Raw genomic sequence first — 11,813 nt, forward strand, 5'->3', positions numbered from 1 at the left:
TTCGTTGCTCTGTCTACTACAGCACAAGATGGCAGCTCAGAAGACAAGAGGACGTACAGGCCAGAGGCTACTTCCTGGAGCCTGGATTCTCCAATGTTAACTATTCCTGGATGTCCACTATAGAACTATTCTGAGGATAACGTGAGAGCACTGGACCCAGGGACCGGTTTGGAAACTCAAGTGCACCACTGGGCCACTCAAGGTCTCTCCCCGGCGACCGCCCCTGAATCTCGGACTGCCTCAGATGGTGCCTCGGATGATGGATGGCTGTATAACCAGCTGTCCCTGACAGACTGCGAAGTGTAGGTGGGTAAGCGGGTATCCTTGACCACGACTCAAGGTCTGAAATAGAAGCTCCTAGTGAACAGGAGAACAGAACCTGCCGAATATATGTTAATTATGCTGAATTTGTCCTGAAGTATCCTAACAAACAGAAGCACTTTGGACACCACTGACTTTTGTTGCCTTCATTTTCCCTAACTTAACATCTGAAAAAGCATGGTACTTGCCAGCTAATGGAACACTGGTAAATAGAATGCTGTCACCCAGTTCTGTCTACACATTTCCTACCAGCCTTACAGTTTTCTTGGGTTGCCTCAGGGGAACCCGGGGGCTACGTCACACTAGTCACAGAAGTTTGTGTCAGATTGTAGCTCATTTCCCAACCCTCTGCAACTGCTCTTCATCCGCCCCCAGCCTGAACAACTGACAGCAAAGCGCTAATGCATGAAACTCCAAAAACAATAAGTAGCCCTTACTTCTATCAGCTGAAAGTCTCATTCCTTACCTCAAACTTAGCCCCACAGCTCTGCCTTGCCCTGACTTCCTCACCTTTTTTATTTCTAACCATCCAAAAAAGGCAAAGCTGAGCATTTGGTCCTAACACCCCTTCTCTAAAATGTTCTTTTCCTTTCTGTCATCAAATCCTCTTCCCACAGTCAAGCTAACAAAATCCCACTTCCCGGATTTCACAGGCCATTTCCATCTGTAATAGTCCCTTCCCTTGACTTAATTCCTGTGATCAATATTATTCATTTTATAATAATGTATCTCACGTTGTCATCCAAACCAGCTTATACATTCCTTAAAAGCCCAAAGGAAGGCTTATACATTTCTACGTCCCACCTGTGATGCCCACAGTGAGGTAGCTGAAGTTTGGGCTCAGTAAATCTCCATTTAACAATACAGTTGGTCCTCCGTATCCGCGGGTTCTGCACCTGCAGATTCAACCAATCATGGATCGAAAATATTTGGAAAAAAATTTCAAAAAGTTCCAAAGAGCACAACTTCAATTTGCTGCACACTGGCAACTATTTACATAGCACTTACATCGCATTTACACTATTCACATAGTATTTACACTGTGTTAGATATTATAAGTAATCTAGAGATGATTTGGAGGATGTGCAGATGTGCGTAGGTTATACGGAAATATCATTTTATATAAGGGACTTGAGCATCCACAGATTTTGGTATCTGCTGGTGTCCTGGAAATCATCCCATACCTCACAGACACCAAGGGATGACTGTAATCACATTGACATCGACATGAATTTCTTCAACCAGTATTTTTATTCATAAAGGTAACAGTAAGGCCCTCAAGAGCCTTTGGAACTAGAGAGAGACTGAGGGCATTTTCCAGATTTATTTAAAAGGAAAAATTAAGACTAAAGGGGTAAGAAACTAGGCCAAAGTTAAAGAAATGGCTGAAACGATAATGAGACCAAGAGTGTACCCACTTTATGAAAGGAAGTGTTTAATAAACTAAACCCCAATCCCTCTGACAAAGTAATCCTTACCCTCAACTCAATATTTTTCTGCATTAAACAGAGGGTGGTACGCATCGGCACTAATTAATTATCTGGAAAATTCCTGAATTACTTTCTTCCCATTGCTAAAGCAGATGTGCCCTTAATATCCAAAGCAAACCCATTAAGACTATAACAGTAAAAAGTCAGAGAAGGGGAAATGCATAAAAAAATCTTGGAAGCTTTACACTGGATACTGACAAGAAGCCACAAAGTGTAAATGACCCAGAAGCAGAACTGATTTTGTTTTTTATCTAAACTGTGTCCCCTTACAATTGCTGTGATTTACAGGCTCAATGCTTTAACCCATGGGCTGTTTCCGGCCACAGGAAGGAACTGGGTGGTCATTAAAAAACCGTCACATAAATAGCCACTTACCAGCTCACCTGGGGAGTGTAATGTTGTACAAGTAGTAAAGAATGCCAATTTTATTTATTTTACTACTTGTAAACTCCCTGAGGAAAGGGGCCAGCTGGTAAGTTTCCTGACCATTCAACACTTAATTATTCATACAAGCAGATCAGAGAAGAGTCACAGAGAAGTCAAAATGAATAATCAAAACAACTTTTATAATCAGCTTTGTAATGAATTCAGATACTTCCAGGCACCTTCTTTCTTTAAATGAATAGGGACCACCAGCCTGAAAAATGCTAGAGCACAGAGGTCAAATACGCTGGTCTTGGAGTCATGGGACCAAGGTCTCAGTACTTGATTGGAAACTCACTAGTCGTATAATCTCAAGCAAGCTATTTAACCTCTATAATTTTCCATTCCCTCATCTGTAAAATGAGGAACCTAAAACCAACTGCCTTACTGGTTTGCGGAGAAGATTAAATATAAGGTATTTGATGAACTCGGCACAGCACTTGGCAAATATTTAATAAATATGTATTTTAGTATTGGTAGCGTTTAAGGACTGAATGGAAATCAGCAGGGAGGAGGGAAAGAAAGAGGATGTACTCATGGTCAAGTGTATTGCAAAGTGAAGGACAAGTCACTTGAAGGTCAACTGCTACTCTTATAAAAAATATCTGAGGAACATGCATGTCTCCTAATTGCTTTCGTGAAAACCAAGGTTTTTAACCAACTACCTATTCTAGGAATGCAAGCAGAGAAATTTGCTTTTCTTCCTACCTGAAAGGGTTTCCTCCCTATGTTTTCTGGAAGCCCACGTGTCACACAGGTTGGGAACCCTGGTTCAGTGCAATAGAGGCTTCTAGGGCTACCTAACCAGCAGAGAAGGTGGAACTCATACATTACCTGCGCCCAGTGGTTTTCAAATACAATCATGCATGTTTCTGGGTCAACTCCCTGCAAGCTCACAGCCTGCCGGAGTTTGCCTTCTGTCGCAACCGATGACATCATAAGCCTTCAAAAACGAAATGCTTCTAAGTCATATTTAATTTTCATGAAAATTTGGTAAGCAGTCACTAACTTTCAAGTGTCACAGTAGAAATGTAACTTCTTCACATTTCGTTGTCACCTTCAAAACCTGTAATGACAATAACAAAAAATGCATCCCATTACATTCATATATTAAATAGGATACCGATTTAAGTTAAAATCAAAACACAGACATTCTCAAAATCTAACACTGAGCAAAATATCAACAAAGTAGACATTTATACTCAACCTAAAGCCTTTCTTCTGTTTTCTCTCACTTTGCTACTAAATATATAAAATAATGATGCTACCAAAGCTACATGAATAAATTAAACAATTATTGGATTTATTCTCTCCACTATCACCAACCACAACCCCCTAGATTATTATTCCGTATCACTCAAATCTAGTTTCCAGAAGCAATAAACTATGATAGCAATGTTAGTGGTGTGTAGAAACACCCAGAAACAGGAAAATCGTTAGTTAATAGTGACTGAAATAAATGCCTTGATGTAACTTAGGGGAGTTATAACACAGCACCCAGGCTCCTGGGTCCAATAATACCAATTATTTTAATCAATGACTGTCATAATGGAATAGAAAGCATTCTCAGTCATTTCATGGCTACAACCTAAGTTAAGGTTTCCAGCTTTCCTGAAAAATAAGAGAATTCCAAGTAACCTTGACAAGTCAGATAGAAATGATCCATCAAAAACAAGAGAGTGCTTACTTGGTGTGAGGACAAGGCAGCAGCGCACTTATCAATGAAAAATGAGTTATGTGGACAAAATATGAAGAAAGCCTGACTCCAACAGGGCCAGTGGGGAGAAAAAAAGATACTGGGGTCATAGAGTATACAGGCAATGTGATCCAGTTGTGTGGTGCTAACTCTCTGACAAAAGCACTAAATACTGGTATTATTATCTTAGATTCATCAGCCCAAAAAAGGACTGGGGACAGTTCAAAATGTTATTTGTTTAGTGTACAGACTAGAGAGAGTTCAGAGAAAAGTAATTACATTATAATTACCAGAGCACTGGAAAACAAAGTCCATGATAAAGTTTCCAGACTTGTAGTACCAAAAGATTCAAAAAAAAAAAAAAAAAAAAAAAAAAGAGGCTATATTTTCAACTGAGTAACATGAAGGGTATTACAAGGAGAACCACTGATCAACTATTCCTTCTATAAACAATAAAATGTGAGACAGGGGACTTCAGGTGATGATTCAGGTTAGACTTATTGATCAAGTTCTTTGTGGGAAGAGGAATTAAACACTGGAAAATAGTTAAAGGAATATTCAAAACAAGTACTTCTGTTGGGGGCGTAGAAGACTGACCAATCAACATTAAAAGATCTTTATAATAAATTTTAGTACATAAGAAAAGAAAACATGTAAGAATTAATAATTTTGGGAAAAGAAACATTTTTTAAGGAGAATGATGGGGGATTAAGGTGTGTGGAAAGAGGGAAGCCTGTTAGAAGGAGGACTGCATAGATATTGTAAGTGAAACAGTTTCCATGTATCTTTCATGACTATGTTTTATTATGTAAATTGGTGAATTCCCCAACATATAATTCTTAATAATACAAATGTGTTGTTTTCTTTTTTTTAAATAAATTTATTTATTTATTTATTTATTTATTTATGGGTGTGTTGGGTCTTCGTTGCTGCACACAGGCTTTCTCTAGTTGCGGCGAGCAGGGGCTACTCTTCTTTGTGGAGCACGGGCTCTAGAGCACAGGCTCAGTAGTTGTGGCGCACAGGCTTCGCTGCTCTGTGGCATGTGGGATCTTCCCGGACCAGGGCTCAAACCCATGTCCCCTGCATTGGCAGGCGGATTCTTAACCACTGTGCCACCAGGGAAGCCCAAATGTGTTGTTTTCAGTAAGACATTGTCCATTACCAACATGGCCCTTTGCCACTGAGACGCATGTTATACTGTGCCCAACTGGTGTTTTAAAAATCAGGAGTGTCTGCCCATGCACGCAGAGTATGTGTTCCCAGTCTCTCTCTCTCTCTCTCTCTCTCTCTCTCTCTCTCTCACACACACACACACACACACACACACACTCCCTGTGATCCTCCCACCACTCTCTTGACCTCACTTTGGTTCGCAGGCTAGCCCTTCTAGAGGGTATCTCATTGTGCAACCCTGTTTTAAGTGATAAGAGATAAAACAAGTTCTGATTCAACTTCCTTGTTGTCCTAAACACTACATTTCTTTGAAAATGTCAAGGTCTCTTATTCAGATGGTGTAATGATAATAACGAAGAAAATCAGAGTGTCTGGGTTTATCCCAGAGGTTGAAAAAGTAGAAGACTCTCTGAGATGCCTTCCAGCTCTAGGATTCTCAGATTCTTCTTCGAAGGTATGAAGGGAACATAAATCATGCCAATTGCCTCTAAATCAAAAACAGTAAGATGCTCTCTAAGATTCTTCACATTAGTTCTCAGAGGGACTTCACATGCAATCTTTTCAGATAGCGAGACCGCAGTACAGACAGGATAAATTTCTTAGCCGAGGCCAAAAACTTACAAGTCAGTCTTGATGGAGACAGAAATGTCTCTGGACTCCTAGTCCAGTGTTCTTTCTACAAACTGTATTCTCCTTGCTCCTGGCCATAATCCCTAGCCCTAGTCCCTTAAGGAATCTGTATCTTCTCTGAGAAAAGTACATCTCACTTGGTTGATGCTTATCCAATCATACTCTTGAGGCAGATGCCTGAAAAATCTAAATATGCCATGAATATAGAAACCACAACATCGAGAGAACCTGGGAGAGAAAGCAGAGGGGGAGGCAAGTCCAGCAAGCCACGTTTGGGAAGCGAAAAGCTATTGCAGGAGACCCTGCCAAAGAAAACACGACCTAAGCATCCAGAAGCCACTCTCTCTCTCATTCCCAGGTTAAAGTGGTAAAGCACTGGCGTGTCCCCAGGGCAGTGTGAAAACGAAAGAGATGGCTCCATATTCATGAGCGATGTTTAAGGACCCATTTCCTCAAGCACCAAGGTTTTCAACATATTTCTGCATTTTCCTGTTATCAGCTTTTCCTTTTTCCAATTCCAAGCATTTTACTTAACTCTCAGACAACAGCTAAAAATCCCAAATGAAGAAAACGGAAGGACAATACTAAGCAAAAGGCTGTGAGCAGGTAGGAGAGGCTGCAGGTGCTAGATCGTGTGCTTATGGCATGTGGCATCGCTGGATGTCACCGCTTCTTGCCCTCTGCTCTCTTCAGCCTAAGGCATCTGAAGTTGGGAATAGTTAGCGTAAAGCTTGCTGCTCTTGGCACACATGCAGCCTGTTCTGCCCATAAATACACACATGCACATCAACTCGAATTTCATGCCTGAGAGAAAGCTCTAGAAATTGTTTAGCCCCTAACAAGTGATTTTTTTTCTTTCTTCAAACAAACCACCAACAAAAAAAAAATACCCAAAGGACTCTTCCCACAGTGGTTGCATGTGGTATTGTGGTACAGTTGTTGAGGTTTTTGGTCTTGGGGGGAAGAGATGAGCTATCAAAATACATGTATGTATTATGTATGTACGTATGAACGTACGCTGAGATATTAGCGCAGTTTCTATACTTCAAAGACAGAACCGACTATATTATTTCCAAAGACATTACTGAGTGGTCACATTTATATATCTCATTAATATTATATATAAAAATATTTTCCATCAATAAGGAGGGAAAAATTCTATTAAATATTGTTGAAGACAGAGATAACTGACATAAGAATTACCTATATTTTTATTTGCCCTTTTTTGAAAGTATATGATATCTTTTATTTGACTATGAAAAAAGCACAAGCATATGCTTCCATATCACAGAATTATAAAATGTACCATATAATCATAAAAGCCTAGATCCTAGTCATCTAGATCATACCTCTTTCCAATGTAAAAATTCCTTCTACCTCCCTCCCAGACAGACATCTTATCTAATTTCAGACCCTCTCAAAAACTACAATACTTAGGAGAGCTGTAAATGGGTCAAAATCACATTTTTTCCTGAACTACCAATGACTATATTTTAATATAGCTTACTATCAGGCTGGACTTATAATGTATACGTTTTGGCATTTAATTATATATTATTTCATACCATCCTTCAATTCTTTTACATAGTTAAATATAATATCCTCTAATAATGGACTATAAAAAAAAAATCCTGAAGGGAAAGAAGTGGATGGCCACCTTAAGAGAGACACAGCCAAGGGAACATTTTTATTAAGGGAAAGGTGATCATATTTGTAGGTCTCATGAGAAGGAATCAACGAACATGGAGAATTTGAAGATACCAAAGAAAAAAAAGGGGGGGGGATTTTGATGGGGCAAGAGGAGGAGAAAGGTGAGGTCAAGAGCACAGTTAGGGGCTTCCCTGGTGGCGCAGTGGTTGAGAGTCTGCCTGCCGATGCAGGGGACACTGGTTTGTGTCCCGGTCCGGGAAGATCCCACATGCCGCGGAGCGGCTGGGCCCGTGAGCCACGGCCGCTGAGCCTGTCCGGAGCCTGTGCTCCCCAACGGGAGAGGCCACAACAGTGAGAGGCCCGCGAACCGCAAAAAAAAAAAAAAAAAAAGAGCACAGTTAGGAGAGGCCTAGAGAAAAAAGAGAAGCACGGCCGAGTCTTTTCATAGTGAGTCACCAAATCTTGAACTGGATGGAAAGGCTCCCTTCCTACCTCTCCTTCTCCTTCCCTCCTGATATTCCTCTGGTTGGTTTCTGGAGACAGTCAGAGAGGATAGGTGGATTTAAAGTGGGGAACAAAGCACCAGGGCTAAGAGTTTTGAGCTCAGTTCTCCAAGAATGGAAGTCAGAAAACTCAGGGACTTAAGCTTTGACTGGGAGACAGGGCCCAGGACTCTTAGCTCCAGCTCTAACCAGCAGGAGACTCTTGGTTTGGAACCTTGCTTCGGGGAGCAGTTAGGACTAAATGATTATTTCTTAGGTCCCTCCCAGCTCAAAAGTCATCATTTTACATACTCTTTTGCAACTGTTATACTAATTGGGGAGGGGTAATCAGATAATCATTAAAGGAGGATAATGGCCATGGTACAAAAATCTTTGAAAGAATTCTAGTTGTAAACAGGATTCTACCTGTATTCTTTCATGATTAATGCATATTTCACTTAAGGAACCTAAAGCACAGAAATCAACCATCTCAAATATAATTTGTGTTTGGTTTGTTTTTTTCCTGAGCAACTGCCAGTAGAAAAACTCATTGCTTTAGAATGCACTTCAGAAGGCTCTGAATTGGCTGCTATTAAATACATAAAGAGTCTATTACTGTAAATAAATGTGCTTATCAAGTAAAATTCCATCTAAGGGTGAAGACTCTTCAAATATTGGGAAAACCTGAAGAGACGGGAACCCTGTGCCCTCAACTATAACTAATAGCAGTGGGGGGAATTCATTTTGGGTCAGACTACCTCAGACAACCTCTACTTAGAGCCTAATAAAATCCTATTAAGACTATATCCTCCCTGTTCTCTAATCCTCTGGCCCAGTTTCCTTTTCTCTCTTGCTGTCGTATCACATGGCAATGCTGGGCTGCTGGAAATAAAGCCAGCATCTAATAGCCCCGACTCTCCTGGACCTTGTCCTAAGACTCCCTCAACTTGTTGGCTCATTCATTGTTCACTATCCATCATCTCAGTAAAGTACACCTTGTTTTGTTCCCTCAAGTTGTAGGTCACCAGTTAACACAGAGGGTGTACACAAAGAAAATTCTTGCAACCTGTGCATTCCAAATGGTTTCAGGCTTTGATAAATGCATGCCTCAAAATAGTAACCAGACTGCAGAAAACTGTTATTAATGCCATGAAATAATTCCACCATGTTTTACATCTTAATTTCACTAAAATAAGCTGCCAGCCAACTAGGTCATACCCGAGTGCCATGCAAGTGACTGGTAAACAGAATAAATGGAGAAGAAAAATTAAAATTAATATTCAAAACATACCTAAAATTTGTTATGGGACTTAATTTTTTAGGCTGCTTAAGAAACTAAACCCCTAGTGGCAAAGATTTGGAATGTAAAAATTATAGCTTTTGAAAATTGTAGCAAGTGAATGGTGACTGAACAGGAAAGTCTCTTATACACATGGAGTAATTTGTCAAAACGTGAAAACTGGACCACTCTTGGGCAAAGTCTCCCCAACAACCCAATCAATCACTATCATCTTGGTAGTATGCACCGTCCTGTCACATCACTATCTTGATGAAAGCTATTAAGGGGCAACTCAGTTACAATATCTGCCATAAAACCCTAAAATTTAGCTAAGGTAAATTCAGAGATAAATTTATCTGACAAATTCTGTGGGGTAGTATTTTAAAGCAGAGATTTGAGGTAGATGCTTGGAATCTCTCTCTAAGAAGAACTCTCTCATACTAATGAAGCTCTTCTCAAGAAATGTTCCTGGATAAAAAATATGTAAGTTTTTGACCAACATGTCTTGGTCACTTTCCCTGGAGAAGTAGGTGCCTTTGGAAAGTTATGCTGTTTAGTCTAATACTTGTCTTTGCAGCTCTATTAATCAGAATTAGTTCCCTACCAGCAGCCTTTCAAATGCCTTTATGTGAAAAATTTCAAATATGCAACCTGCACTGTAATTAAGATGATGTGATGATTCTCTTTTGGAATAGCAACATGAAAAGATCTTTTCGAAAATGTCCTTCATCCATGCATGGTTTAAGACATACTAAGTGCAATGAGTGTAGTAACAATAAAATTCCATATACGCCCACGAATCTCACAAATTGTGGGCATATTTTTCTGGAGAGAGGTGGCTATAGTTTTCAGCCAATTCTAAAAAGGGTCCATGAATTTCTTCCCTTCAAAAATGTTTAAAAGCCTCTTTAAAGATGCATTCATTGTAAAACCATGAAGAGTCCCAAAACAGAGACTAACAGCCAGTTCAGATTCTAAAGGTGTTACTGAAGAGACAGCCATGGAGCTTTTGTGACTTCGGTGATACAAAAAGTTCCACTTCAGCAGCTTGGGGGTTGTTCTAGCCTGTGAGTAACCATGATCTTGAGTAACAATCAGGGCAGGCCTCAGTGCCTTACAAATTTCATGGCTGGTTAGATACTTCCACTCCAACTCAAAACACTGCAAGGTGTGGCATCAGAGGTACAAAGTGATTAGCATTTATTATAATGTCAGCAACAGGCTCAAAGAACATGGTCCTATGCCAATTAGGACAAAGCACCCTTCTTCTCCAGCCTATGAAATGGGCCACAAGGAGTCTGGGGGCCTTTTGTGCACTACAGACATGACAGAAGTGGAGTAAATCACTGGTACTTGAAATAGCCAATACAGGTACCTTGGAATTATAGGTGGAATAATATTAGCACTTATGTGGTAACCTAAGACCACAAAGTTCTAATTTCACATTTCTTTACTTTTTATGAACATAAAAATAATGAAAGACTTCCTCACATGTAAGTTTAATAATCTAACAAATGGTATCACTGCTGTACCAGAATTTAAAAGACTATATTTTCTCATCGAAGACTAGGCAAAAGATTCTAGAAGTTCATAGTAAAAACGTACTGGTTTAAAGTAGTTAACCACTCACATATATATTATTGCTATGATCAGTTTATCATCAAGATGTCATATTGATAAAAATAAAAAGCCAAATCTAGAATCACTGAAAACATTTGGGGGAAGAAGATTTTATCTTGAAATCTCTCCCTCCTCAGTAACAGCTACATGGGCCTCAGTTATATACTATCAGTGTCCAGATTTACACATTTCAAGAGGTGACTTAGGAGAAGTAAAAATGGGTCCATCTCATACACCTCAGGTGAGATCATAAACTGGTGTTCTATCTGCAAAGGGCAATTTGGCAACGGTCTTCAAAACTGAATTTGATCAGCAAAACCACTTGGGTGCATTTATCCTATAAATATACTTTTATCTTACAAAATGACATATTGAATAGTAGCAAAGAGTTGATACTTACTGGGCACTTCTCTGTGCCAGATACTATTCTGAAGACATTACACCATTAACTCATTAAATTTTCTCAGCAATCCTGTGAACTACATTGGTCACAGATATTCTGGGGTCTAACCTAGGCACATTCTCTTGTACACTAGCACCTCTCTAACTACAGAGATGTCCTTTGTAGCGTTGTTTAGATAGTAAACAATTGGAAAGATCCCAAATATCCATTAGCAACGGTCTGGTTAAATAAATATGGCACTTCTATATAATGAACTAACTATGTCACAATTTTTAAAAGGATGCAGCAGATCAGCCAAGATGGCAGAGTAGAAAGGCCCTGAGCTCACCTCCTTCCACAATCACATTAAAATCACAACTATTTGCAGAAAAAGACCAAAACCTATCAGAAAATATCTTTTCCAATTAAAGACATAAAGAAGGAACCACAAAGAGATGGGTAGGGGGGGGCAGAGTTGCAATCTAATCAATACCCACAAACTGGAGAATAATTATATTACAGAAATTCTCCCACAGGAGTGAGAGTTACAAGCCCCACGTTGAGCTCTCCTGCCCAGGGGTCCTGCACCAGGAATATGAGCCCCACAGCATTCAGCTTTGAAGGCCAGCAGGGCTTAATTTCGGGAGTCCCAAAGGACAGGGAA

At 39.8% G+C, this 11,813-nt stretch overlaps 1 protein-coding gene across 1 annotated transcript in view; it reads right to left on the bottom strand.

Annotated features, from left to right (window-relative positions):
* The window catches only part of LOC103081778 (protein FAM160A1), a gene marked incomplete at its 3' end in the record, with an annotated part of 25,596 nt that extends 22,423 nt beyond the window's left edge, over positions 1 to 3,173 (bottom strand). The window contains exon 1 of the mRNA XM_007458324.1: positions 3,069 to 3,173. Coding sequence (XP_007458386.1) covers positions 3,069 to 3,173 — 105 coding nt within the window. The remainder of the gene's footprint in view (positions 1 to 3,068) is intronic.
* Between the last annotated feature and the right edge of the window lie 8,640 nt (positions 3,174 to 11,813).

This window comes from Lipotes vexillifer, unplaced genomic scaffold, assembly GCF_000442215.2.
Source record: "Lipotes vexillifer unplaced genomic scaffold, Lipotes_vexillifer_v1.1 scaffold1433, whole genome shotgun sequence".
In the NCBI taxonomy this organism is placed as follows: Eukaryota; Metazoa; Chordata; class Mammalia; order Artiodactyla; family Lipotidae; genus Lipotes; species Lipotes vexillifer.